Here is a 27,023-nt window from a genome sequence, read left to right on the forward strand (position 1 = left end):
AGCCACACCGCCCCAAGCCTGTAGCGTCGCCTGGGGTTGTTGTGGCCGAAGTGCAGGACCCGGCATTTGGCCTTGTTGAAACTCATCCTATTGGCTTCAGCCCATATATATGAATTCAGAAATGAATGGGAGAAAACATTTGGAAGAATCAAAACGCATTTCAGTATAAAGGTTTCATCCTTCCCTGAGAAACCAGTACTTTCTGGTCACTGTCCAAGCCAAGATACTGGGCTGTATAGTTTTGGCCTGGTACAAATTTTTATTTTATTTACTTTCACCTTAAATACTTTACAATCCAGCAATATTTCCCCCTTTATGTATGTTTGCTTGCCAGGAAGTGAAGGGGCAGTAAAAAGAGTTCCTGAAGCCTGAACTTGTGAGCAGAGGATGACTACAGCCACACTGCAGAGGTTAGCTTAAATATATTTAAGCAGCTGATTCAGAAAGAGCATTCTTCTCTCTTCCAGCAAGCAGAAGCAAATGACGCGGTCTTAAAGCATTTGCTAAGTCTACAAAAAATCATACGTCTGTAAATATGATGACTATAATTTATGCTGTAGCTGCGAGAGACTGAGTGTCTGCTTGTCAGCTTTATAAAACAGGAAGTCAAATTAAATTGGAGCTAGAAGTTCTCATCTACTTTCAGGGACCTGAAGGGAAAAAAAGAACATAAACAGAGCATGCAGTGTAACCAGCGAATCGGAACTGTTTGTCTCTATAATAAACACTTCACAAGTGCATGCTTGCAATTTTTCTTTTATTTGTATAAGGGCTGAGACAGTAATTTAGACAAGAAAGATTCTTTGAGTAAGAAATGTGACATTACTATGTTTATGGTTTGACTCCAGATAGAAGAACCTGACTCCCAAAATTTCATTCGTATGTGGTCAGATTCAGTGTAAGGTCTACAAACAGCCCTCTCTGGGCCATTGAGTCTTGACCTTTACTTCAGAACTTGCAATAGTATTTAAGGCAACCATGCGAGAGCAATGGTAGTTGGCACCTGTATAGCAAAACTGTAAAGAATACTAGAGCTGTGTTAAAACATTTACATTAATTTTGCACGTTTTGCTTTTAAGGGCCTTATGAAGGGCCTTATGTCAGTAAAGCCTCACGAACACCTTCAGCCTATTTTGCCTACAGAGGAAGTTTTCTGTACTTCATTTGACTTCCAGCATTAGTTATGACTGCTCCTGCTCTGTGATCTTCTATGAATTCCTCCACGAGCATTGCAAATCACAGTGGGCATCTCTGCCTGTCTGCAATCTGATTTGTTTCTGTCCATCGTAAGCCCTGCAGAACAGAGTTGTCTTGTGCTTATCCAGTGACCAACAGGTGGATGAAAACAGGTGAATCCTGGGAGACTGATTTTTTATACAGTCTGACAGTGATAGGACAAGTTTTAAACTAGAAGAGGGGAGATTCAGGTTGGATGTGTAGAGGAAAATCTTTACTCAGAGGGCAGTGAGGCCCTGGCACCGCTGCCCAGAGAGCTGTGGATACCCCATCCCTGGAGGTGCCCAAGGCCATGGATGGGCCCTGGGCAGCTTGAGCTGGAGGGGCAACCAGTCCGTGGCAGGGGCAGTCTGGGGGCTTTGAGACCCCTTCTAACCCAACCATGTTGAATGGCTTTTGTCCTCCACCCAGCAGGCAAAGGTGTTGGGTGTGCTGGCATTTCCAAGACAGCAGCTCTCTGTGGTACAAAAATTGATTATCCCTTCTCCTGAGCTGCAAGCTATGGCCTACCCTTTCAGAGAATACTCGTGTTGATGCACCATTGCTCTACCCTGGGAGACTTTAACTGATGTACCTCTGCATGAAAAAAAGAAAAGGATTTGGAGATTAAGGCTGAGCCGCAGTACTGGAAATACAATATGCAGTGCTGACAGTGTGGTGCTGCCCTCTGCTGACCATACCACACGTCAAGGTCGTACAGAAAAGCATGCTGTTAAAACATCTCCTCTTTCCTTTTTCCATTCCAAGTCAGGATACACAGCAAGACTATAAATTCCGGCAGAGAGCGAGGTGAGTCAATAAGAGAACAACGCCAAATATTAACGAGCAGGCAGCTGACACATGTGGCTTGTTGTGCTTCCAGCCCTGTGTCTGCACATGCCCCATCACCAGTCCTGACGACAGAGCTGGTGATCTCAGCACAGCTGCAGCTTCCTCAGTCTGAAACACAGTAAGGCAAAGAGACACACTGACATCCAGTGTAAAGGACAGAAAGACATTTCAAAAAACAAAACGTGCAATTTCAGAGGCAGAAATGGTCCTGAATTGCGAGGGAGAGCCGAAGGGCCCCCCAGGTAATCCCAGGGCTCCCTTTGGGCAGCAAGCTGCTTGCAGGGAACTATCTGTAGGAAATCTATGCTGGGCACACCACCTCCAATAATTTAAAAATGAACATCCAGCAACAGTTTCCTCTGTGTTCACAACAATTATCAGAACTGTGTTGGGCCTCTTTTCTTCAATGGGGCCAGTAGTTCAAAGACGCTCCTGAAGGGGCTGGGCACATCCCACCTGGGCACATGCCCAGACACAGCAGCACAGAAAGCGCGCTGTTCTCAAGTTTACTCACAATTAAACTGCTCTGAAATTCTGCCTTCAGTAAGACCCAGACCAAAGGGCTCAAGTTTACTCACAATTAAACTGCTCTGAAATTCTGCCTTCAGTAAGACCCAGACCAAAGGGCACAGGAACCACACACAAGCAGAACGAAGGTGAAGAGCAGCACCCAGAGCAAGACCTGGCTCAAAAATCTGGAGTGTGTGCAGCTCTGATATACATATAAATATTTACAAATTTTAAGTACTCACCTGGCGAGTTCAAGATCATATTGCTCATAACAGCAAAAATGTAGACCGAACTTTACAATTAACAGGAACTACTGAAGCATTAGATAACAGTTTGAGGTATAAAGTATGCATTAGTTCCAAAAGCGTTCTGAAATAAATCCCTTCATCAATGTCCCTCCAGCTTTCTTTCTGCCTCTGAGGAATGGGAGGGTCAGAGGCTGAGTGTGAAATCCAGACTGGTGTTTTAAAATTACTGCCTTGATTGCAAAATACCAGCACTGGTGTTCTTGTGCAAAACGCGTAAAAAATTCTGTGCTTCACATCTAAGTGTCACCACCTATGCCTGATGGCTGATCCTGGTCCTGCAGCACCTCTAAGGGTGCCACACCAGCACAGCAAATACATTATTTCCTCACCTCTGGGTTCAAAGCTCTATCATATTCCTCCACACTAGAAAATACTCTTTGTTGATAAGGTGAAATGAAATCCATCACACCATGAAGAGAATTGCTAAGTACATACTGCTGTGAAAACCAAGCTTCATGTGGAACTTCCTCAGAGTCATACCTGTCTCTTCCTTTTCTGAGTGCAGAGAATTCTGCAACTACAACTACTTACCACATCCATTTTTAAGAAATTTCCTTCACTAGCACTTCCTGCGTTCCTTTTACAAACACATCATATAGCTGCAGGGCAGCACTTTGCAGGAGGGTGAGGAAAGTAAGTTTTTAGATGAGTTCAACACTGGAAGAGTTCTTAGGAGAAAACTCCACTGAAGAGTAAGAGATGTGTAGGTAATGCCTTTACTTCCAAGGCTGCTGTGTTGCTGGGAAAGTATGCTCATGTTCTGCAGGGCTACTGACACCTTGTTCTGTGCTGTGGTCTCCATCAGTATTACACATCAGAGACATTAGAATTTATTAGCATTTGACAACTGTCTTCTCTTCAACTAAGCTTCAAGGCACAAGTGGAACCTGCAGATGAAGGACTGGGTGTACAAGACTTACAGAGCACGTAAGCCATGCGTATTTTTTCATAGCGATCAGAGTTAGTTTGCCTATTTAAGAATCAAACCTACTTAACTGCCAGTGATTTTAAAACTGGTTTCATGATAAAAATGAAATGTCAGCAACTGTACTCATCTGAATATCACGCAAAGGTCTGAAAAGGATACAAACAAACAGACTACGCCCTACTGATGTATGAATTCAAGCTTCACCATACTAGCATTAGCAAAGCAGTAAATGTGTGTATGGCACCCCGAGTGTACTTTGATATCACTGCATTCAAAAGGTGTGTGACTTTGATAGAAGAAGAAACACTCTAGTAAAGACAATTCCATGCTCAATACGTCTCTGTACAGTTTATTTTACAGGAGATGAGATGAGCACTGTGGTGCATATAAACCTGCAGAACAACATAGCAAAATACAGTTTAACCGTATGAAATAGTTTTACAGTAAGACAGAAAATATGTAGAGGAAATGCCTTCAACATCGAAGGACAAGATCCATAACTGACATCAAGTATCTTCCACCAAACTCTGCCAGTTCACCCAAGCTGAAGATCTGCCCCTTAAATCTTTCCTATATTGAACCCCTTCAGTTTGGCGATTTCTTCATGCACCTTTACGGAACGAAACCGATCCTATAATTTGCACAACAACCCAAGATTTACTGATTACTTAGACAGAGGCTGCATGATACATAATCTAATTTAAGGGGCCTTATCAGCCAGAATTTATGGAAAATTATAAAATATTGGTTAAGCATCTTTAAAAAGAACTCATTAGTACTGTCAAAAGACAACTTTTCAAAAAGTTTAGAAAGTATTTAGTAAATTACACAAAAAGGACCAAATAGGCAACCCTATTTTAGTAGAAAATTGTTTAACTGTACGAGCAGTGATGTGGCCTACCTCTGAATCCCTGCTGCTGGAATGTCTGCAAAACTGTTGGGTAGAATTTTCCTTATCTTGTGCTGCCAGAAGGAAATTTAGAAGAAAAGATTTGCCCAGTATTACTACCTGCTTTTTTCCACAATGGATAAAGTTGCTGTCTGTAAAGCGTGTTCCTGCCATAGAGCAGTAACAGAGTGGCAAATGGATATCAAAATTCCTTATGCTATTTTGAAAATCTCTATCAGCACATCAAAAAATATCCAAAGGAACATGGGATTTCACATCGAGCATTCCCAAATTCAAATGACTAAAATTTTCATGTCAGGCAGATAGGAGATCCCTGAAATCATTCAGCTTTATGGACTTCCAGTACCAGACAAAATTGTTTTAAGTAGCTGCTTTAAAGAAGAGTTACGGTTTGTTTTTACAAAACAGCACTAGTTAAATCCGAAATGCCACCTTACTCAACTATTTTTATGCAGTATTCTTATTCTACTGAGACCCCATGCTGAAGGATGTATCAGTAAATAAAGTTAGTAACTGTCCTCCAAAGCAGTTATTCTAAGTTTAATATGGCTTAACATTTCCTACTCCATTTTCAGCACTGAGAATTTATGACACCTATGTTGGACTGCAAATGATTAGTGAGATAAAGGCAGGTCTGTGGGTATGCTGATGCCCTAAGAAGAGTGCATAGTGCAGAACAAAGAAGGAGGGCTAGAAATCCTGCACAGCTCAGTGCGCACTGGCTGCTCCTGAGTTCTGGAAATTCATAGGGTGAATCTGTGCATGTTATATGGTTGTAGCAGGTACAGTTTAAATAGGCACTTCAAGGGGAACTACTGGATGAATTTTGGTAGGGTTGTGATAGAAGCCGTTGCTCAGTTATTTGTGAAATCAGTAGCCTTGAAAGACTGCATATATTCAAAATGAAGGTGTTGTGCACTCCTGAGCCTGAGTACAGCAGCTGAAAAGCTTTTGTTCTGAACGTCCACTGAGTTTGTCTCGTACGATACACCGGGGACAATTCAACTTCATGTAAGTTGAGGGAATTACATTTGAATGTTTCAAATTTATATTTTTTTTTTCTGTAATTATTATGCTGTTATTATAAGACATAATTCATATTGGTCTCTGTAAGATTTTATCCATGTACAATTGTTAGAATCAGATGTTTCATTAGGCACAAAAGGTTTCTACTCTCAGGAATATGGGATTAGAAATTTAAGTCAAATTGTGCTATGGGTTGGTCCCTTCAGAAAAGATCTCCAGAAAAGAAGCTGTGGCCAACAAAAAAAAGAGTCACTACACTTCCAAGCCCAGAGGCTTGGAGGAACAATCCAAACAGAAGCCAAAATAAGCCAACAAAAAACAAGCACACCCTAAACTCAGAAAATATCCAAAAGCGTGAAGTTCAGGCAGCACATTAAAGCAAAAGAGATGTTCTGTGAGCACCTTGGAAAGTGCTGTATGTCAGTAATAGAGCTGGTTGGTACAGTAACAATGAAGAAGTATGAACTGACTGAAGCACTCTTACGTGAGTAACATCTACCATTAGATAAAGTAATGGATATTATTTAAAAACAGCAGTTCTTCTCAGGAAAAGACAAGGACTTGCTGATGTGAAAGATGACACTGCCATTGTGCAACAGAAAGACTGCACATTCCAAACTCCTGGAGAACACGGACACACCAGGCTTGATGCAGTCCAGTTTACAGCCAGTTCAGTGCAGTGGCACACAACAAAACACTACTGCCAAATCCAAAAAACATTCTTCAGTCATCAGTGTGGTGTTGCCACCTACCGGATTCCTGCAGGCACAACCAGGTGCTGGCCAGAGAGCCCTTTAACAAGAAACAAACATGAGGCAACATCATTGACTTCGGGACACTAAACAAAATTCAGAGAGGAGTCTGTTACTGCAATCAGGAGGGAGATCTCAGATCTCTGAGGGAGATGAGTGCCTACTGTTGAGAAGCTCAAATTTCACTGAGGTGGCTAAATATTTTACTAGCTTCCATGTACAATGCAATGTGTCTGTGACTGTTGCCCATCCTGTTAAGCAAAGACCAGCAGGCTCCTCTGTGAACTGTCAGATGCCTCCACCATGCACTGAAGGACACCAGACAGCTCCTCCTGATCACTGTATGAGTTCAGGAGGAATGCCCAGATAGCACGAATTATTCACAGCAACACTTTGGTAACCACCAGCTCTGGGACTTCATTCTCCTATATTAATACATGCTAGTGAGCAAAAAGCCTACAGATGTTCCAGAAAGCTCAGTGATGTGCGAACAACACACTGCTCTTCCAGGACAACGAAGTCTGAACCTCATCTCTAAAAACATACCCAGCAGGCTGTACTAAATAGTGCAAAATAGTATGCTGGCTATTACAAAATAGCAAATAGCTGTGTGTTTTTTTTCTTTTCAGAATAAAGCAAACAACTGATCACACCAAGTCACATCTACTCACTCCAGGGGTGCCTTAAAGGTGCTGGTTGGGATTTCTAAGGTGCGTCATTGTGAAGGATCCACCTGGGTAAGCAACGCTCTTTTTCTGTCTGTGTGACTAAAGAAACAGAAGGTCAGAGCCTCTTTTTCACTTAATTTGGGATTTGGATCATTGGGACTGCAAAAGGAGAGCTGTCAGACTGTGCTCCAGAGCTGTTGTGTCATTCTGCTGAGAACAGCATACAGCAGCTAGATTCATTAAGTAATGGAGAATCTCATTTCTCAGTATTTCCTTATATATGTACTGAAAGACTAAGAAAAAAAAAAAGTTTGTGCATTTCTAATCAGTAGCCTGATTTTCAAGGTCTCAGTTATCACCCATGCACACTCTCTTCACCTCTTAGAAATTTCTGAGTGCTGAGCACTTCCAAACAGAAGGCCAAAGGAAGAGTGCACATTTCTACATGAAGACTATGGAAGATCATTTCCAGCAAGTATTTGAAGGATGATGTAAAAAAGATACAAGCATAAAGACATTCTGAGAAGGTGTGGACAGTTAGGACTTTTACCAGCATGTAAATGCTTCCCGTGAATGCTTTATAGAAACCTTCTGTAAGAAAAAGAAAAAAAAAGAAAAAAAGAAGGTAATCTGCATGCAACTCGCCACTCCAAGATGGCTATACTTGCTGTCACTACAGCACGGGGTTGCAATTAACAACAGTTAACTCTGCAACACAAAACTCAGGATGCATGAAGTGCAAACAAAAGCAGGGAACAAGTTTGCATGCTACCTGTTACACATGAAAGGAAAAATAACTTCAATATGTACTGTAGCTGTTCAACATGGAGGGAACACAGCTACTGCACAGCAGCTCAGGCAGGACTGCAGAGGAGAAAAAGTATTCTGAGAACATAAGCAGGATTCCCATGTCTTTCAATGTTGTTACCATCTTTCAACATCTAAAAAAATAAATTAAAACCATCTCTAAAGATCTCAATATCAAATAATAGATTTCCTAACAGAGAACAACTGCATTCTTTCAACAGAAGTCCACAGAATCATGGAACATCCTAAGTTGGATAAGAGCCACCAGGCTCAACATACAAAAGCAACTAGTATACGTGGGTTATGGACAATTGAGAATCTGCAGTAGGTTGGAAATCTGAGAATTAGGCTTTTTTGGATCTTGATTTATGAAAGCGACTGGAATCCTGGCAGTGCCACAGAAGAGTGAACTTGGCTCACATGGCAAATAAGTCATCACTTTCAGTTCATTAATTCAAACAGAAATTAGCCAGCAGCATTGGATCCGGAACTAATACTGTTAGGAAAAAAAGACCTAAAAGAATATTTCCAGGAAAGACTTGCAAAAAGGACTTCCTATTGAGTCAACAGTGCCTTGAGCCAGAAAAGAGAATTTACAGGCAGGCTGGAACAATGAATAAAATACCAGCATTCTGTTAGGAAGCTGAGGTTACAGTTGCACAAAACCTTGTTTTGACTGAGAACATTCAAAGGATTCAAAGCCACAGGAGTTCACGGAGCCCTCTACCTCAGACAAGAGCTCAAAAGCTCTGGCTGAAGCAGAGATCAATCACTGGGAAACCAGAGGCTTGGCAGCATGAGACCAGAATATCACTACACCACTTGGGTAGAGAAGGAGCTGCACAGAAGGGGCAGGGCTCTGAAGCTCAGGCAGCTTCAAAAAACACCAGGGCAAGGAGGCCTACAAGATGGGAGTCAGAGGCAAATTCCCACAAACTGTACTGCACTTCTTTAGGTGAAAACAATCAATGCTGATCAACAGCCCATTTTCTGCTCTGTGACCAGGGAGCCATGTGAAGCTGCAAGACAGCCACACCAAACCACTAAAAAGTGTATTATTTGCAGTGTAATAGTAAAAACTTGTATGATGTGTGTACTAGCCAGCCAGAAAAAGAACGAGATCACACCTGGGCTCAGGACCTATGGAGGCAAGAGACTTATTCTGCTGTTCCTATTAATCAGTCACACTGAAACATCCTCATGCTTTCACATGCATGCTGCAGCCTAACATCAAGCTTGATCTTGGTCCGGAGAAGTAAAGACTGGGAACAAGTGCTTTTTTTTCAATTTATTGGAAGATGAATAAAGAAATGCTGAAACTTCACCTGTTAGGAACAAAAACACCACTAGCAGTTTAGAAGACGAAGTCCATTCAGAAACACCAGGTCTCCAGCACTCCCTTATTTGTTATGCCTCATGTTGTCCAAGATCCATCAGTCAGAGAATGCAATGGGCAAAGAATCACAGATCCCACTTTCTGCAGTGTGATACCACGAAGGTGTATCGTTCCCAGGAAATAAGATGGAAACTATTTACAAGCAAGAGCAAAACACTCCTAATGATTTTACCAGCTAGAAAATTATTATTAAGTCTTATTGTAAAGGAAGCATTTCATCCATTGCAGAGTAGATCCAAGTGAGAATTTGGGCAAAATAAAGGCAAGCAGCAGCTAGGTGAAGGTGCTCTCCTTGTGTTTTGGAAGAAAAAAAAATACAGCCTCCACCAAAAGAATTATCATTCTGTGCAGCTTATGCTTCCCTGCAACATTTCAAGAGGATCAAAAAGTAGAAGTAGGATCACTGTCTAGAAATAATATAATTAAAACCAAAGAAAACCAATAAACCCCAAGTCATCAGAAAATTCAAGTGAGAACTGAGAGCAGCTTAAGAACGCCTCAGAAGAGGAACCAAAATAAATTGCAGTCCTGAGAGAAACTTGTGCTAATGGACAGCATTTCCAGCCACAAACAAATAAAATAATAAATATATGTGGAAAAAAAGTGAGGAAAAAATAAATTGCTAACAGAGTATTTCATATATTTAGTAAGGAGAATACCATATAAAGTGCACGACTAGCTTGTTTTTGTAATCAAACCACGAATGTGGTGATGGGTCATCAAGATTGCTCAAATTTGCAATATGGGTTAGAATACAGGGGTCAACCTTAGATACAGCTCTTAAGTATATAATTTTGGTATTGAAGTTTGGAAAGCTCACCTTGCATTTGTGGTTTAAAGAAAACAAAAAACAAACCAAAAATACCTGCCCCTGAAGTGCATGGAAGAGACAGCAGTACACATCAGTATGCCAGTAAGAATCATACTGAAGACAGACCGCAAAGGAATACGAAGACTGAAAAAGACAATTTAGCAGAAAACCTCCTCATTTAAGTGGAACAGGAGGCGAGGGAAAAGTGTGTAGTCTTACGTAGCTCTGGGACTGAGAGACACTTAAACCAAGTTTCAAGTATCAACATGCTGGGTGCTTCCAATACCAAGAATAAAATTACAGCTGCAAATTCTGAAGCGTGTAACAAAAGTGCAGTATAAGAGGTGTCAGCTCTAACAATCAGTAACACCAGGAACAATGATCCTAGCATACAACAGTCACAACACTGCACCTGCTGATGTGCAAAGGTTTATAAAGCTAGTGACATAGCGGAGAAAGGAGCTGAAGAGGCATTTGCAAGATGGGAATAACTCAGGTGAATAAAAGGTGACCAACCTTTTTTCTATGAATCTATACTAGTAAAGAAATGGTGGGGAAAGAAAAGGAACAACAGGAAAATGCAAGTTTGAAATGACGAGCCAGAAAAATAATCAATATTAAAAACATATTTCAGATAAGACTTCTCTATGTCTCAGCTTGTATTTGTAAAGATTAATTCTCAGAGATGTTCTCACAGCACAGTAACTTGAGATTGGTGAAGAGAAGCCTAGAAGGGCATACAGATGAAAGACAGAAGCTCCATACCGGGGAAAAAGAAATGCTAACAAGATAAAAGTGGAACAAAAATGTGGATCTAAAGGAATAACACTGGAAAACAGCAGCTAACACCACAGTAGACAATGAGGAAAGGCCACAGTGGTGAGAATGAAGGTTTCACAGACTCACAGAATGGATGTGTTTGGAAAGGACCTCTAAAGATCATTTGGTCAAAACCTGCTGTTGAAGCCGGGTCACCAAGGGTGATGGTCCAAGACCATACCCAGGCTGCCTCTGAAGATCTCCAAGAGGGAAAATGTAGAACCTCTCTCTTTCTTCTGGACTTGAAGTAAGAATCTTGAGTAAGAGAAGCTGGAAAACAGATTAAGAGCAAAAATCTGAAATAACACTGGGAGAAGAAAATACCTTTTGAAAACCAGTCTCCAAACTACACAACACTCTGTACCAGGAGCTGCTCTGAATTTCTGGTAGTTCACACTATAGGAGAAACCATTAAGAATCTGATTCAGAAATGCTGAGCACCTACATCTACATCTGATGCAGTCTAGAATCACAAGTACATGGCACCTTTGAAAATCAGGCTCTAAAAGATAAAAGTCACAATTCATCTACGCAAATTTGGTGAATAAATATAGCTAAGGGCTCTGATATTCACCTGCAGAAACCAACAAAGAGCAATTTAAATCTAGATCCCAAACAAAATGTTAGAGGGCTGTCTTTATGAGAAAACATCCTGCATAAGCAGAAAGTTTTAGAACATCTCATTTATTTCTTGCTATGCAACCTTCTTCTGTCACTGAGGGCACTCCAACAGCTAATGAGGTAGGTACAGCACAACCAAATCTTTCCTGTTAAACAACAGGGATGGTAACACTTTATAGATTGGCCTAGCACAAAAATGATGATACTGGGTTTATATATCCCTGAGAGGGAGTATAAAACAGGGAGAACAGGGGTCTTCTCCATAGGTGTTTCCAAAGGGCCATTGTGGGAAACTATGTTGTATGAAATCAATGTACTCATACAACAGCGATGCAAGATATGTACGTTTAACTGATGGGGGAGCCAGAATTGTTTATTGACTTGTCTGTGGTTATGAAAGCAGTCGGTGACAGGCCTGGGATTCTCGATCAGCACTTCCTTGCCTCCTGCACTGTTTGGTTACCTACTTGCTGGCCGGCCAGAAGCGCACTGAGTGGTTGTTCTAACATAATATATACGATAGTCATGCAAGGGATGTAGCACAAAAGTCATAGAAGAACAGAGCTCTCTCTGTACCAGAAAGTAGATTTCTTCTGGAAGATGAGTGCAACTGGGAACTTCTGGTGGGAAGCACAAATCTATTTTCTTCACCCTGGAATGTTTGGTGCTTAAGGCTTAGCACAACAAGGACAAATTTTATGACTAAATTTAACAGACAGCCTGTACAGGCATAAATTACAAGGTGTCTGATAGTGGAACAACCTTTGCCCTATACTCTTCTGACCCCAAGAAAAAAAACATTAGCCTGGTTAATTCAGTGGGCTCATCACAACTGTAAGAACAGTCTATATTTCCATGTCCACAGGTCGAATATCTCCAGTTTTGTGTTCTTTTACCCACAGTTCCCTGTCTTTGGCAGGATCCACTTTCCGAAGCAGCTGATCCACAAGCTCTACTGTCTGAAATGAACAAAACAAGAAGTAAAAAGTCAAGGGCGCATTTCAAGCAGAGACGGTCACTGCTCTCAACTGTAGAACAGCTATGAGCATGCCTATGTGACATCTGCAGATAACCAAGAACTACATGTACTTGAGCAGGTGAACAACAGCCAGGGTGGGAACCAGGCTTGCCTTGCCAGGCAAAGACAAGCTTCCTACAGCAGGCACTGGCCAGTCCATCTTCAGACTCCTACTCTGCAAACTGTATCTTGCATCAAACAAAACCGTGCATTACAGGTCAGCACAATCCACCTGCCTTTTAATATTTGAAAACTAGACAGTTTTTTGAACTTTTTAAATGAAAAAATATATATGCTCCCTTCTCCAACAGTGAAATTGTGTATTTTCTGTCTTTCTTTGCAAGAATAAATGACTTTGAGGCAGTAGGAGAGCTGTTAACAGCTCACGCTGGTCAAACGAATTCAAAACTCCAACAAAAAGCTGGGATCCAGTGGTATGAAATTTAAGTGGATCAGAGAGCCTTGGAGGATGAGGCTGCAGGCTGAAAGCTAACAGCTGACAACACGCAGTTTTCACATCTCCTTTTGATAGGAAGTTAGTCAGACCACAATGGGGACCATTCAACTCAGTGGCAGCAAAGACCAAAGACAAACAAGGAGCAGACTTACACTTTGGTTGAACATGTCTGTCTCATGCCGCAGCTGTGTATATTGGCAGAGATGTTGCCGAATCATCTCCACCCTTTCAACTTCTAGTCTCTCAAGCTCCTAAAGAGGAGGAAATTAAGTACACTTGTTTTGGAAGCCGAGCTTAAAGGCCCAAAGAAAGGACGATATACAAAAGTTTGCCTGTCGGTGCAATACAACCCCATGGTCATGCTTTGGAGTTGAACTCTGTGCTTGCACATTGCTCCAAATTGCAAAGAAGCAGAGAGAGCAAGCAAAAGAATTCACTTCATCCCGATCCAAAGGACAGAAAAAAAGGCTGAATTCTTTCCAAAACTGAGACCACTCAGGGAGAGATAGGAGACATTATCTTTAGGGATACAAGAGGAAATCTGTTTCCGGCAAAAAGCTTTGCACGCTATGTTGCTAGCACCAGAAGTTACAGTGAATAGATGGAGAAGCAGGTGACTGTGTTGGGATGTATGACTCAGAGGGCCTGACTATTTTTAGTCTAACCAGACCCCTAAAAGAACAGTTTTATTTGTTACAGATGATAGGCTGGGACAAGTCTCCACTGAGCTCAGCTGGCAGTGAGAGGAGCCCAGCAACATTTCAGTTATAAAGGAAGGTAGTTTCTAAAGGAAAGTAGTTTCTAAATTTCCTTCTGAATTTTTCTGCCTCCCTCCCCTCTAGGAGGCTCAATTAAGTCTGTGGAAGGGCAGCATGTCTCCTGGATTATGATTCTGCTACTGGGTTTTATAAGGATGTATATCAAGACATATTTTTACATGATCCTTAGTTTGCATGTCCCCACCAACCAACCTGCTGAGCAGCCTCCAGGCCACGACTTCCCTCTAAAGCTAAGGAACAAACCTTTAGATTCTCCAGGAACCATAAAAAGAGAAGTGGCCAGTAGGTAGAGGGAGATGATTCTCTACCTCTACTTTGTCCTTGTGAGGCCCCATCTGCAGCGCTGCATCCAGGCCTGGGGCCCCCAGCACAGGAAGGACGTGGAGCTCTGGCAGCGGGTCCAGAGGAGGCACTGAGATGAGCAGAGGGCTGGAGCAGCTCTGTGTGAGGAAAGGTTGAGGGAACTGGGCTTGTTCAGCTTGGAGAAGAGAAGGCTCTAGGGAAACCTCATTGTGGCCTTCCAGAACTCGAAGGGAGCTTACAAGCAGAAGGTGACCAACTTTTTAGACTATCTGATAGTGACAGAACAAGGGGCAATGGTTTTAAACTGAAAGAGGGGAGATTTAGGTTAGATGTTAGGAGGACTTTTTTTAATCAGAGGGTGGCAAGGCATAAGCACAGGCTGCCCAGAGGGGTTGTGGGTGCTCCATCTCTGGAGGAATTCAGACTGGGTTGGACAGGATCCTGGGCAGTCTGATCTTCTGGCTAGCAACCCTGCCCAGGCAGGAGGGTTGGAATAGGAGGGTTGCTTCTTTATTATGAGGAGTTTGATGCTTTGTTTTTGTCCAGTGAGAAAAATATTAACAAAAGATGCTTTTATTTCCCAATTTTGAAAATAACTGGCTATTGTCTAGGGAATTCTAAGGAATGACATGAGAGAGAGGAGCCCTTGTGCTGAAGTTTATGCATTTCAAGGAACACTGAAAGTAAAAGCCAGAAGAGCATTTTACCATTTTGATGACTAACCCTGAAGGTAAATGCCCTTTGGGTGAACACTGTGAGCTGTGCTGATCTTCAGAGAAGTAGAGCGATAAGAAATTAAATTCTGTCTCTTCTAAGCTGGCAATACTCATGGGAAACAAAAATTCATTAATGCTTAGTGTATTTAGTGTATGTGTTGTGTGTCTTTTCATTTTCATTTCTTTGCTCCTTGGTTATTACTTCATCCTTCTTGGGGAAAATTCCAGCATTCTGGCCTCTAAGAAGTTCTGAACTGGTTTTGAGCCTTCTGCAAAGAAATTATTTCTGCATTCTCCAAATGATGTGAGTTTTTCTCAGAACTAAGAATGCAATATACCAGTGGAGATTAATTATCTAATTCTCCCAGTGCTTTTTCCTGCAACTAGTTCAAGCTACTACAACCTGGTAATGTTATAAACTTAAGATGCTACGCAGAGTTACTACATACCAGAGTGGTGGTCACCATTTCCTCAAACCACTTGGACTGGGCTTGATTGTAAAGATCCACACAACGCATCAGGTCATCTCCTGAAAAGTTCAGGACAGCAGCACATTAATTCTTTCTGGCCAATATTATGAAGCTTAGAATGAAGTTGTTTCAAATATGCATCCCAAAGTTTTGAAGTTCAGTCCTGGCAGAGCTGAATACAGTTGCTGCACGATACTCATTTGGCACAATAAAAACAATTTCAATGCAGTGCATGCAATTATGTTTAGTATAAGATCAGGTGTTGGAGGTGAGGAATTAAAGTGAAATGGAATTAGAAAATTTTAAAAGGAAAATATGAACACTAAGTAATATTTTACAAAATAAACTGAACTATGAAAGTTACTACAGTTAAATTAAAGCTGGTCATAGACAGAAAATTGTACCAGAAAAAACAAAATAATTAAAATTGGAAATTAATACTAATGAGTCATGGAACTATGGGACAGTAACCCTAGTTATCCTATAGTAGAATAGTAGCTAAGACTGCATTCTAACATGAGCTTAAAAAAGGAGAGCATCAAGCTCTAGGTGCCTGAGATCCAGTGAAGCTTTTTTTGCAGCAAATTGAACCTTGCGCAGTCTATAACTTGTTTTCCTGAAGATGCATAATTCCAGTCCATGCTTCCTTTCTTGTCCAGGGCAGTACCACAATAAGGTGCAATTAGTGCAATTTTTCCTCCATTGCAGCACTCTGTTCTGATATAGAGGGTAATGCGGGTAGGAAATCTGTCACTTTCAGATACTACTGCTTTCTGGCTAGTAAATTCTCTTTCTTAGTTATGTCTTCACAAATGGTTTAATGACTTAGTCTGGAGTTCAAATTCTTACTGTTCTTTTAGGTGCAAAAATATTTTTATACACAAAACAGGGCAGAATAAAGAACTGTGAATGGGATAATATAGATCAAGCAAGTGTCAAATAAGTAAATCCATCTAAAAATCTTGCACAGACTCAATATTTAGGGGGACAACCAAAGTCTATTAAAAAACAAAAAATAAAAAATGCACTGAGATTTCAGGACTTAAAGGCTAAGCTTTCAGGAACACTGTGTGTGCTCCAGGAGACTCCCTAGGTATCAGACTGGATATTCTTCACCTACCTCAGTAAAGCTGAGAGACTACACAGCCAGGAACATGAAAGTCACAAAGCACATGACGTGAAAGCAACATTACTTGTTAGTAACATGGCATTGTAGAAAGGGTGTAGTTTTAAGGAGCATCTGAAAATCTCAAGTCATACATCCACTTGCAGCTTGCCTAAGTTCAAAGCCAGATCAGTAACACTGCATGCATCACACGCACCTCAGCTGGGCTGCTGCGTAGCCATATGTGTGGGACGAGGCAAGTCCTCCCACTTCCATGCACTGCAACAGTGGCATAAAGTCTGGTACAGTGATGGGGGGACTCAAGCCAAAATACTGGTTACTCCTATTTGACCTTCAGCTATCCCTTGTTTGTTCAGTAAACAATTAGTAAATAACTATACAAACAATTTCCGATGATCAAAGCAAACAGAGGTTGTGAATTTTCAGGTGGACAAACTAACAACATTGACCGATCAGTCTCCTATCACCAATGAAGCATTTGTTCCTCCTCAAATGGTTCTCTGTATACACGAACTGCAAATGACTCTTACTAGTGTCATCAAGACCCACACAGGCTGAGAAAGCTCAGAGTTTTAGTACTGTAAAGGACCACTCTACCACAGGACAGACTGTGAAGTGATGAACTATGGAAACCACAGTTAAAATGCATTTGTAGTAATGTTACTAACAGTACTGCATAGGTCAGCTTTACAGGTCTCAAGAAAGACAGTTTCTAATGGATCCCATGAAAGTGATTTGAGTCTCTGTAAAAAGCATGCACAAATATAATCAAGTAAGATTTGTCTTCACTACAATGTAACATGCACTACTATATCCTCAGCATGTGTTGAACAGAAATCATTTTAATTGCTTAATTAACAGAAGAAAAAAAAAGTTTACTTTCAAAGAAAGAGGTAGGCAGCATAGCAAGCACCCACACCATTGTGGGTAACTGATTCAGTGAGTAACCAAGGAAGGAACTACAATTTAAGGAAGAAACTTCCCCAGCTGAGCAAAGATCCGTAACTACCTTCGACAGGAACTTCAGAAAAGCCGAAAATTCAAACACTGTACCCCAAGCAACTCTTTAAATAGAATCAGTTCTATGGGCCTTAATCTTGTAAGTACTCATGACCCTTAGAAAAAGAATAAAAGCTAAGACTGCACTTAGTTTGAGCTGTAAACAGCACTGTTTCAGCCAGAAATTGAGAAAAAAGTTGTACTGTGGGGTGGGTCATGATACCTTCATCACCTATAAGTGATGTGTAGAGAGGAAGCCTGCAGTGAGCCCCTCTGAGATCTCCAGGGGCTAAAAGATCTTTGGTATAATATTTGAGCATACCTGAACAAGTGTGAATTTGCAGATCCATAATCACACCAAGGAAAGCCCCGGACTCCCTGCTGCCATCTGGATGCCCTAGCTGATAGGTGGTATCAGGCTCCTTCTTTCTTGTTCTTCCTCTGGACCCATAAAACTTGCCTTCCTGGTTGCACAGTAACCCAGCTTCAACAGGAGCGATGCAGAGTAATCTTACCCCAGAGCACCCCATAATTTGCTTACACTTCTTTGTGGTTGGAGAGCTGTGTGTTTAGATCTCTGATTTGAGAGAGCCTAAACCATAGATCTGCTGCCTTCTAGGCAAGCACCAGCCTGCTACATGAGTGGCAATAGGTCTTGTGCTGGCAGATTTTTCAGCTGAACTAAGTACAACTTGAATAAGTCACAAACCTATCTTGAAAACCCTAAGGAACTTAAAAACGGAGGGGTCAGATGGGAGACAGGCATCTCATTATCTCAGCACCATCAACATGAAGGCACAACTCAAGCGTTTCTGTCTGAAACTAAAGCACATAAGCAGGCTAACTACACTGAAACAGGACACTAATTCCATTTCAAAGACACTTCAAGCTATGACAAATTTCTTTAACTCCCACTTATAAAGTTTAACACTGTTACCTCAGCACAACTTTACAAAACACAAGTACAGTTCTACAAAACACTCTCCTTTTAGTTCAGTTATCAAAATCATCAATCATTTCCTGATGTCATATTAGAAAAACCTGACTGTTTTTTCCTTTGAAAAGAATTCCCTGCTTCTAAGGTTCGTTGTGGGAGAGATGGACTAGATGACCTTTAATGGTCCCTTCCGATTCAAATGATTTTATGATTCATTTCTAGATTTCACTGCTGCAGTCTTAAAAACATGAAACACGTGGATGGACGGATGGGCAGTTAGATCCCAGTTATCCACACCATGATCTCCTAGCTGGTTCCCCAGTGCTGCACTTACCTCCCACTGGCTTACAACTGCAGGTACTCACCTGCCTGAGTAGACTTCCGCCTTGCCTTTTTAATTTCCTCTTCTGTCTTGTTGCTGAGCTTCACCTCCAGCTGCTGTGTTTTCATTTCCAGATCCTTCTGTCTCTCTGTCAAGGCTTTCCGGGCCTTGGAGTAATTAAAGGTCATATTGTTTACATGAAAAGAGCTTCCACCTGCTTTCAGCCCTCAATGACTTTTTCATGCATGTGTCAGTAAGAAGTCAGGGATTTTACGTAAAACTGGGCTCTAACTGGCATTCAAGTTCCTAGGACATCATATGGTGTTCAGGGAAGGGTCCTACCACCATACAGAATTTTTCACTGATGAAACTGCAAAATCATCTGGACTTTCAGGTCACTGTCTATCTGCCTCACTGTACCAAAAGGCATCATCAGATTGTAATGTTCCCTATAACTTTTTCACTCTTTCTGGAACAAAGAGGAGCTGAAACTTCTTCCAAATCTCTTAAGCAGATACCTCTTACATATGCTTTTTTCAGTACAAATTGAAGAATTTCAATTACATTATAGAATTTATTTTCAACTACCTTCTAGTTTCAATATACATTTATCAGCAACTTTAACAACAGGACATTTTAGACTTGCTTTAGAAAAACTAATTCAGGTCAGAGACAACAATAGTTCATAACATAGAAATCAATAACCTGAGACCTGTTTACAACTGATTACTTAAATCACCTTAAATTTCTTCAAGGTTTTAAGACCTGATTTATCAGTGTAATTACTTAAATTATACAGGTAAATCAGCAAATTGTCTGAACAAGTAATCCAATACCTATGCAAGTTGTCTTCTCATTTGCTGAAGTTGCCTAAATACATAAGGAAAACTTGTTCTGCCTCAACTGTTCTGCTTGTTACAAAATAGGTCATGTTGTTCTTTCTCAAGTTAGAGTGCCAAAAACTAAATTTGGATGATCTGTTATCACCTTGCAGTTTTCCCACATCACACCTGAGAGTAACTTAAGATGCTCTCAAAGCACTGCCTGAATTTTTCATTTCAGTGTTATAGATAGTAGGCTTAGTTTGGCAGGTCACAAGAGGGAGCTGCAGGAAAGCAATCTGGTGAGAAGCAAATGTGCTTCATCTGGCAAACTGCAGACACAGCTTTTTTTCTTTTTCTTTACCATTCTTCATTCTCAAGTCTGTTTATTCTGATTCACCCTTTTCAATCTCTCTACTGTCTTCTGATTCACCTTTTTCAATACCCCTACTGAAGACTAAAGAAAAGTGCTTTCTCTGAATATACGCAGCCTAATAATCTTGTCCGTCCTGCCACAATTTTGCCCTTGAGCAAACTTTCTCATATGCACTCTGATCATAAATGGAAGTCCACACAACCTCCTGGGTTAACTGAGTGATGTTTTTCTTTCCACGTCATACCCGAGAGCATGCTGGGTGAAGATACCGTGACAAAGAACCACACAATGTAGCCCAAATATCTTGGCAGCTGAGCTTACTTCCCAACAGCTACTCTCAAGAAACCTCTTTTCATATGCACAGCTCTATAATCATGATCTCAGCTACCTACTGGATGCTTACGTTAAAACAGTACCTGAAACTAGGGTGCTGCTGTTTGCTGTGACACAGAAAACTGATACTGGGAGAGTGTCTGCAAACTGCTGTGCCAAGTTTGAGCTAACTTTTTTGACCATCTGCTTCTATTGTCCAAGAGGATACTGAAGTGGATGAGCTTTTGGCCTTTGCTGTTCTAATGCAGTGTCTCTTAGATTTTGAGGGCAATACATTTGACTTCTGGACACATATGAGCTAAGAATATTTCTATCAAATATGTCAGAAATAAGTTATCGCAAACTGAAAAAGAGCAGATGCAACAAAAAGCTAGCTCAGCAGTAACACAGGAGCACTGGCTGCAACTCTTAGCTTCCCAAAATTCAGCTAAGTAGCAAACCACATCTGGAACCCAGTAAAGCATAACCAGTAGCAGAAAGCACTCAGCAGAAATCTTTGTGGCTCCTTGTGATAGAACAGAATCTTTTCACGGGGCAGTTGTTTTTGTGTTCCAGACAGCAGCATCTCAAACTCTCCAGTTTGTTCTCCACTCCCACCTTTTCAACAGCTGCATAGCGGCTGGCCAGCTGCTTCCTTAAGTCTGCAATATGGTGGTCACACTTCTTCATGTCTTTCTTAAAGTTCTCTCTGAAGTTGAGCAGGGGTTTCTCTACCTCACTCTGAAGCTGATAAAAAAAAAAAAAAAGAAAATGGTATTAATGAAGAGTTCAGCAGTAATTCCTGGCTTTTCTGCTGATCAGAGATCAAGACAGAGTAAACAATACAAGCACTGCAGACACAGGCAGTACTGTACTAAAACATTTCTCTTGCCCAAGTCAGCTCTGAGTGATGCTACTACAAACATCACCTCCTCAAAGGACAGCTCTGCTAAGAGAATATTTACTGAGGGAAGCAGAAAGACATACATTTTGCTTTCCTCTTTCTCTGTTAAATCCTCTCTTCTCTTGCATGTAAGATCAAACTTCATGCAGTAGCATGCAGTGCTCCAATTCTGATGTAACTGATGCAATTTACACACCCAAAGAACACAAACAAAAGCCGCTAACCCTGACTGCAGTGAAGTGACTCAACACACCGAGGTTACATGTCTGTATGTACTGGGAAAAGGGATCCATTAATGGCCCATTTTATCTATTTATTTCTGCTAGGTGCAAGGGAGCCTAAAGAGAAGCAAGTCTCAGCAGTTAGCAGAGTCCCTTCAAATAATGGTAAGAAAACCACTGTGAAATGGACTCAGGAAAGACCCACTGAGACCACACCTGTGACTACAAGTACAGGCACTTAGCTCTTACAATCCAGACTTTACAGTCAGTAATTCTCAATTCTGATAGAGTCTGCATCCCATTGCTCTGTAACTTTCTCATACATATACACGGCCTTGATTTTTTTTGGAAATGCACTCAGAAGGGATAAGGACATTTCACCCTCCCAGAAGCAACCCAATACTTTTTTTCTATCATCCTTCCAGTGCAGGTGCCGGGCTCTGCTTATGCAGCTGAGTTTGGTCCTCAGTCACTTCTCATGGACCAGCGGAGCATAATTAAGTAGTTCTTAAAACCAAGTATTTTTTGCTTTCCTATAGAACTATTTTAATGGAGGAAGACATTTCATTCGAGTTCAGTACAGCCTTTTGACAGAGAGATGCTACAGAGATAGCCTAGGCCACATAGCACTTACTAGAGAAGTTAATAAAGCTGACGTTGATAAGGCAGCTGGAGAGTAGTACCAAGGTGATTTAATATTGCCTACAATTACTTGGAAGTCAAAGAGCCCAATTCTTCTTTGTAGGGCCAGGCAATATCACAACAGAGAATTTGTGGCCATTATATCTTTGGAAGTTTCAGACAGAATATTGTTTTTAAAACATATCATAAGAATGGTAGTGGAAAATTGGTACAGAATGAACAGAGAGGTTGTGAAATTTCTATCCTTAAAAGGTACTCAAGATTTTGCCAGACAAAGATGTAGCTGACTTGATCCACTGTGGGTGATAACGTTTCTCTCAATGGGAATTTGGACAGGAAAATTCCAGACAATATTTTTATGACCCTCTAGATATGATGACCCCAGACAAGCTAATAAAGAGCTGTTCGCAGCTTTGTGGTCCAGGTCACCTGTACAAGCTCAGTACCTGAGGTACGAATGCATATCTGTGCCAGTAGCATTTCCACTGCTGAATGAAAATAATAACTGTCACAGAAAGAATTTCTGCATGGCTTCAGCGGCAACTGAAGAGGCAACGTATTATAATTGATAGAGATGTCTGTGTGCAAACGAGTTTGAATTAGCTGAATAGTCAGAGAGCCCTTCAGATCCCTCCATCAGTAAATGAGTTAACCTGAGCAAATAATCCAAGATGAGTCAATCAGCCTTGGTAAGAAAGACAGAAACCTGACTCATCTGATCCAATCAAGCATTGCTGTAAAAACCCTCAAGAAAATCCCCAGAGCCAGAGAAAGCAAACAGAAGAAATTTCAGTAATCATCCTTGACCAACAGAAAGTTAAGGTTTTTATTACATGCATTTAATAATGAGATTGGAAAATTCTGAGATCCCCAAAACAATGGGAAATGCATCAAGAGGCTCAAAATGCAAGCAAGTAAACTCTCACCATTTTTGTGTGCTGGACATTAGAGAAGACTTTTCAGTGACAGCAGTTATCTGCTCCGTCAGCACTATTTCCAGAATGGCTGGTAAAATACCACCATAACCAGACCAGTCCATCATTACTTAAACTATGGTACATGCACATCTTCTCTTCTAGAGCGGAACTCACCTCCTGGAGCTCAATGAAAGATAGTCAACTGGAGAAGTGCTTCAATCCCATGACAGCCTTCATGAAGAATAGACATATGCACCTGTGTGCGTGTACCTACAATTGCCATTCCAGTCTCTGCATGTATCACTAATGCCATAACACCACACTTACTGAATGCCCCAAGAGAAGTCACCATCTCCAATGTATTTGCAATCCCTCCTCATGTGACAGCATCTTCACTGTCAGGTTTAGTTTTGATTACTCTTGGTGTGCCCTGCATTGTGCCAGCACGATGGATTTTGTTTATCAATAAGAAATGCAATTACTACTTTTAAGATTCTTTTTCTGAACATAACAGCAATAATCAGTATTTTTAGAAACATCATGTTAATGAAAGAAAGCTGGAGTTAGGAAAAAGCAGTTAAAGGATCAGTGTTGAGTTCAGAGGATGCTGCAGGAGCTTCTGTGGAGGATTTAGGAGCAGCAAAACAATAAAAGAATCCTATTCACTGCTTGACTACATTTACATATCATTCAGGGTGCACCTCCTCCCATTGGAGATCAATTTGGGAGACCAATAGGGAGCAAAAAGTATTTCACTAATTACAACCTTGAAGTAGAAGTTTGAAGCAGAGCAGTGGGTTACCAGGGCAGCAGTTGGTTGCCTGAGTAACTTCTGCATAATCACTTACTGCAGAGCTATAAGGTTCTTTCAGAACACGGCTGTTGTACTTAGATATGTGCATCTATATTAAACTTGATCACCCACAGAGGTGAACAATTTAACAGGATGCAAGAGTATGTCACATGTGGTAGGAAAAAAACAGATCATATTGTACAAGCAACAATTTGCATAAGAAGTCTTCTTGGGCACTACTGGAGAGAAGACCTGAGAATAACACAAAGTTCCCACTGCCCTTTTCAAAAAGGCTAACAATATGAACAAGTCATAGTCTTGGTTCTCTTCCTTGCAGACAGGTAAAGCAGGTTCTTGGTGAGAAACCGAACAGTATTATTTTTGTTTCTTCCTCTAGAGAAGTAATCTGTACAAACTCAAGGCAAGTCATCAACTAGAGGGCAAAGATTTTTGCAACAAGGAAAACAAGCCATTTACCTTAGAAGAAAATTTGAGATGAACCTCTGCTTCATCAGCGAGACTCTTCTTCAGCTGAGCCCAAGCCTCTCCCAGTGTGCTGGAAAAACACAGCATAGCAACGATCAGTGCAGTTTTCTGAACATCCTTACATCAAGATTGATCAGACAGTTTCATATGACACAACAAAGATTTGTAGCATACCACGCTCTGCAAAATCATGGAACAGCGACAGCAGAAATCTCTGAAGATAACTGGTCTCTTTGACCAACTAATCACATTTGCAGTGTATGTGGAAGACCTCTGAAAAGTGTTCATAATCACCTCCAGTTGCAGAGATTCCACAGTGGCCTTAAGAAAGATACTCTGCTATCTGATCCTTAAAATTTTAAACACATATTTATCCAACATTTATTAACTTTTTTTCTTTTTTTATAATTAAAACAGATTTTCAAAAGTGCATTTTTTCCTTTCTCTTCTACCTCAAACACCGAGTCGGTGAGCAAGTAATTCTAATTTTCTGTGCAGAAGCTGTTAAGTATTTGAAAAATATTAGGTCCTTTCTCCCACCTTCTTTTTCTTTTAGACAAGTTATTTTCTAGACAGTGCAATTTTAGGTACAATCCTCTATACCATAGATGTCCAACCTTCTGGTTTGCCTGGGCCACAGTAAGTGAAGATTGTCTTTGCCGCATACAAAATATATAGTATAGCTACTGTATATAAGTAACAATTTCTTTTAATATTTTTCATTAAAACAAAGACAAAAAAAAAAAAAAAAAAGGACCATAAGACTGGACTATAAGACCAGTAGGATATTTGACCTTGCTTTTGTGAACCTAATGCATCAGTCTGGTTTGATGGAAGTGGTTGAAATCTTAATGAGTCTGATAGGCATCTTAAGATGCTTATCAGAGATTTTTTTAATCTAATTTTACTCTTCCTGAAAACATCTGTTCACAAATATATCTACACTGTCAAAAACACTTATTGGGGAGATTGAGATTGGATACAAAGAAAAAGTTTTTTACAACAAGGGGGTGAGGCACTGGCACAGGTTGCCCAAGGATGTGGTGGATTCCCAGTCCTTGGAGACATTCAAGGTCAGGCTGGACCAGGCTCTGAGCACCTGATCTAGCTGTAGGTGTCCCTGTTCATTGCAGGAGTGTTGGACAAGATGACACCTAAAGTCCCTTCCAGCTCTAAGGATTCTGTGGTTTTCTACAATTGTACAGAAGTGATGATATGAATAAGGTGTGATTGTGAAGTAAGAGATATCTTTCTCTGGGAAGACAGATAAAGTCCAATAAGAGTCATGACCAAATCCGATATGAAAGCTAGGCTTCATATTTTTTGCTGTTCATAGGACTGTGGAGTCATTAGCCAATGTATGAAAATGTACGAAATGATTTTTCATAACTTCAGCTTGCCATAATTTTTCATTTTGAACATTGTCATGGTTAGAAATGTAGCACAGATAAGTTGATTTCCGCCACAAAGACACGTTTGACTCATTTAAATGAGTAGTCAGATCCACCAGAAAGCTGAACCTGTGAGCTGTTCTTCATCTTCAAGTTCTGGCACAAGTTTTCCTTCGGATTCCATGGATGATTTGGTTTCATTTCACAAATGATAAAATCCTGTTGGCATTTTACCTCTTTTCTTCAGAGAGGAAATGATGATCCCACAATGAGCATCCGCACTTCTAAGGAACTCCTGGGATTAGTAATTACTCAGTCCCCTGAACTTCGTGAAATTCACAGCTCTCATGATAATGTAAAGTGTACGACACGTGGGTCTCAGTCACACCATGTTTGTGTGGCAGGCCCCAGAGGTGGGTCAGCCCTGCACCTTGCCCTTACCTGCACAGAGTTCCACTGTCACCTACAGTCTGTACTTGAGCTACGTGCAACCAACTCATGACAAACATTGCTAAAAATCACGTGATAATGCTAAAGGTTCATGATCTTACGAGGCTGCCCAGGGTTGTGTGTGGTCCACAGGCTGGACATGCCTTCATTAGACCCTCTCCAACAGCCCATATTCCTCTTAATGTGTCATAACAAAAGTTACATCATCTTCCAGTTGCTAAACTGGTTACACACTATCTTGTATCAGACACTCTTCTGCAGATCTCAATGCAATTGCTTTTTTAGACAACAGCATGAAGTTGTTGATGAATAAGCTTGTGATTCAGTATAAACAGATCCTTCTCCCACAAACTGTTATGTAACTGTATCTTTCACATCCTTGTGGAAGCATAAAACCTGCTACTTTTTCCTTACTGAAATGAATTTCAATTTGTTTCTTCAGCTCATTTCTCTAGTTTACCAAAATCATTCTGAAATGCAATCTTTTCTACAAATTTTACGTCAGCCCTCCTAAATTTGCCTCATCTGTGATTTTAATAAACCCATTCTTTTTTCTATCACAAATCATTAATGAATATATTGAAAAAAAATCTAGACTTGAGACAAAATTTGTGGACTCTCAATCTATAGCTACTCACACAGCTAAGTGCTAAGTATGATTTCTTGCCCAGTTTTGAACATCAGCCTTTCGCCCATTTTTCTTGCCTGCCTTCAAGAACCTCCCACTGTCAAAAGCTACACCAAATTAACAACTATGATGCTGATTCCTTCTTCCACAGGGCCTGTTATTCTCATACTGGAGGTATTTGGGTTGTTTGACATCATTGGTTCTGCGTTTATCCACAATAATTGCTCATCACTTTGTTTTCCACTAAGTGCTTTTAGAAAGCTTGACTGCTTGTTCCATCACTTTCTCAAGGTTATATAAAGCTGACTGATCCACAATTTCACAGTTCCTTC

General features: G+C 40.8%; 1 protein-coding gene across 6 annotated transcripts in view; it reads right to left on the minus strand.

Annotated features, from left to right (window-relative positions):
• Positions 1-27,023, minus strand: part of GAS7 (growth arrest specific 7) — a 129,004-nt gene that overhangs the window by 23,147 nt on the left and 78,834 nt on the right. For 4 of the 6 annotated variants that reach the window (XM_042833194.1, XM_042833193.1, XM_042833196.1 and 1 more), the window contains 6 exons: positions 24,214-24,292; positions 20,878-21,006; positions 18,794-18,917; positions 15,346-15,425; positions 13,251-13,349; positions 4,135-12,582 (listed from right to left, as the gene is read on the minus strand). In XM_042833194.1, coding sequence (XP_042689128.1) covers positions 12,469-12,582; positions 13,251-13,349; positions 15,346-15,425; positions 18,794-18,917; positions 20,878-21,006; positions 24,214-24,292 — 625 coding nt within the window. In that variant the 3' untranslated portion in view covers positions 4,135-12,468. Of the gene's footprint in view, positions 1-4,134; positions 12,583-13,250; positions 13,350-15,344; positions 15,426-17,813; positions 17,956-18,793; positions 18,918-20,877; positions 21,007-24,213; positions 24,293-27,023 lie in introns of those variants that run through there. The other 2 variants (XR_006171194.1, XM_042833195.1) reach the window with 2 other exon arrangements.

The sequence above is a fragment of the Centrocercus urophasianus genome, unplaced genomic scaffold (genome assembly GCF_019232065.1).
Source record: "Centrocercus urophasianus isolate 14NV4802_14NV808 unplaced genomic scaffold, USGS_Curo_1.0 seq_41, whole genome shotgun sequence".
In the NCBI taxonomy this organism is placed as follows: Eukaryota; Metazoa; Chordata; class Aves; order Galliformes; family Phasianidae; genus Centrocercus; species Centrocercus urophasianus.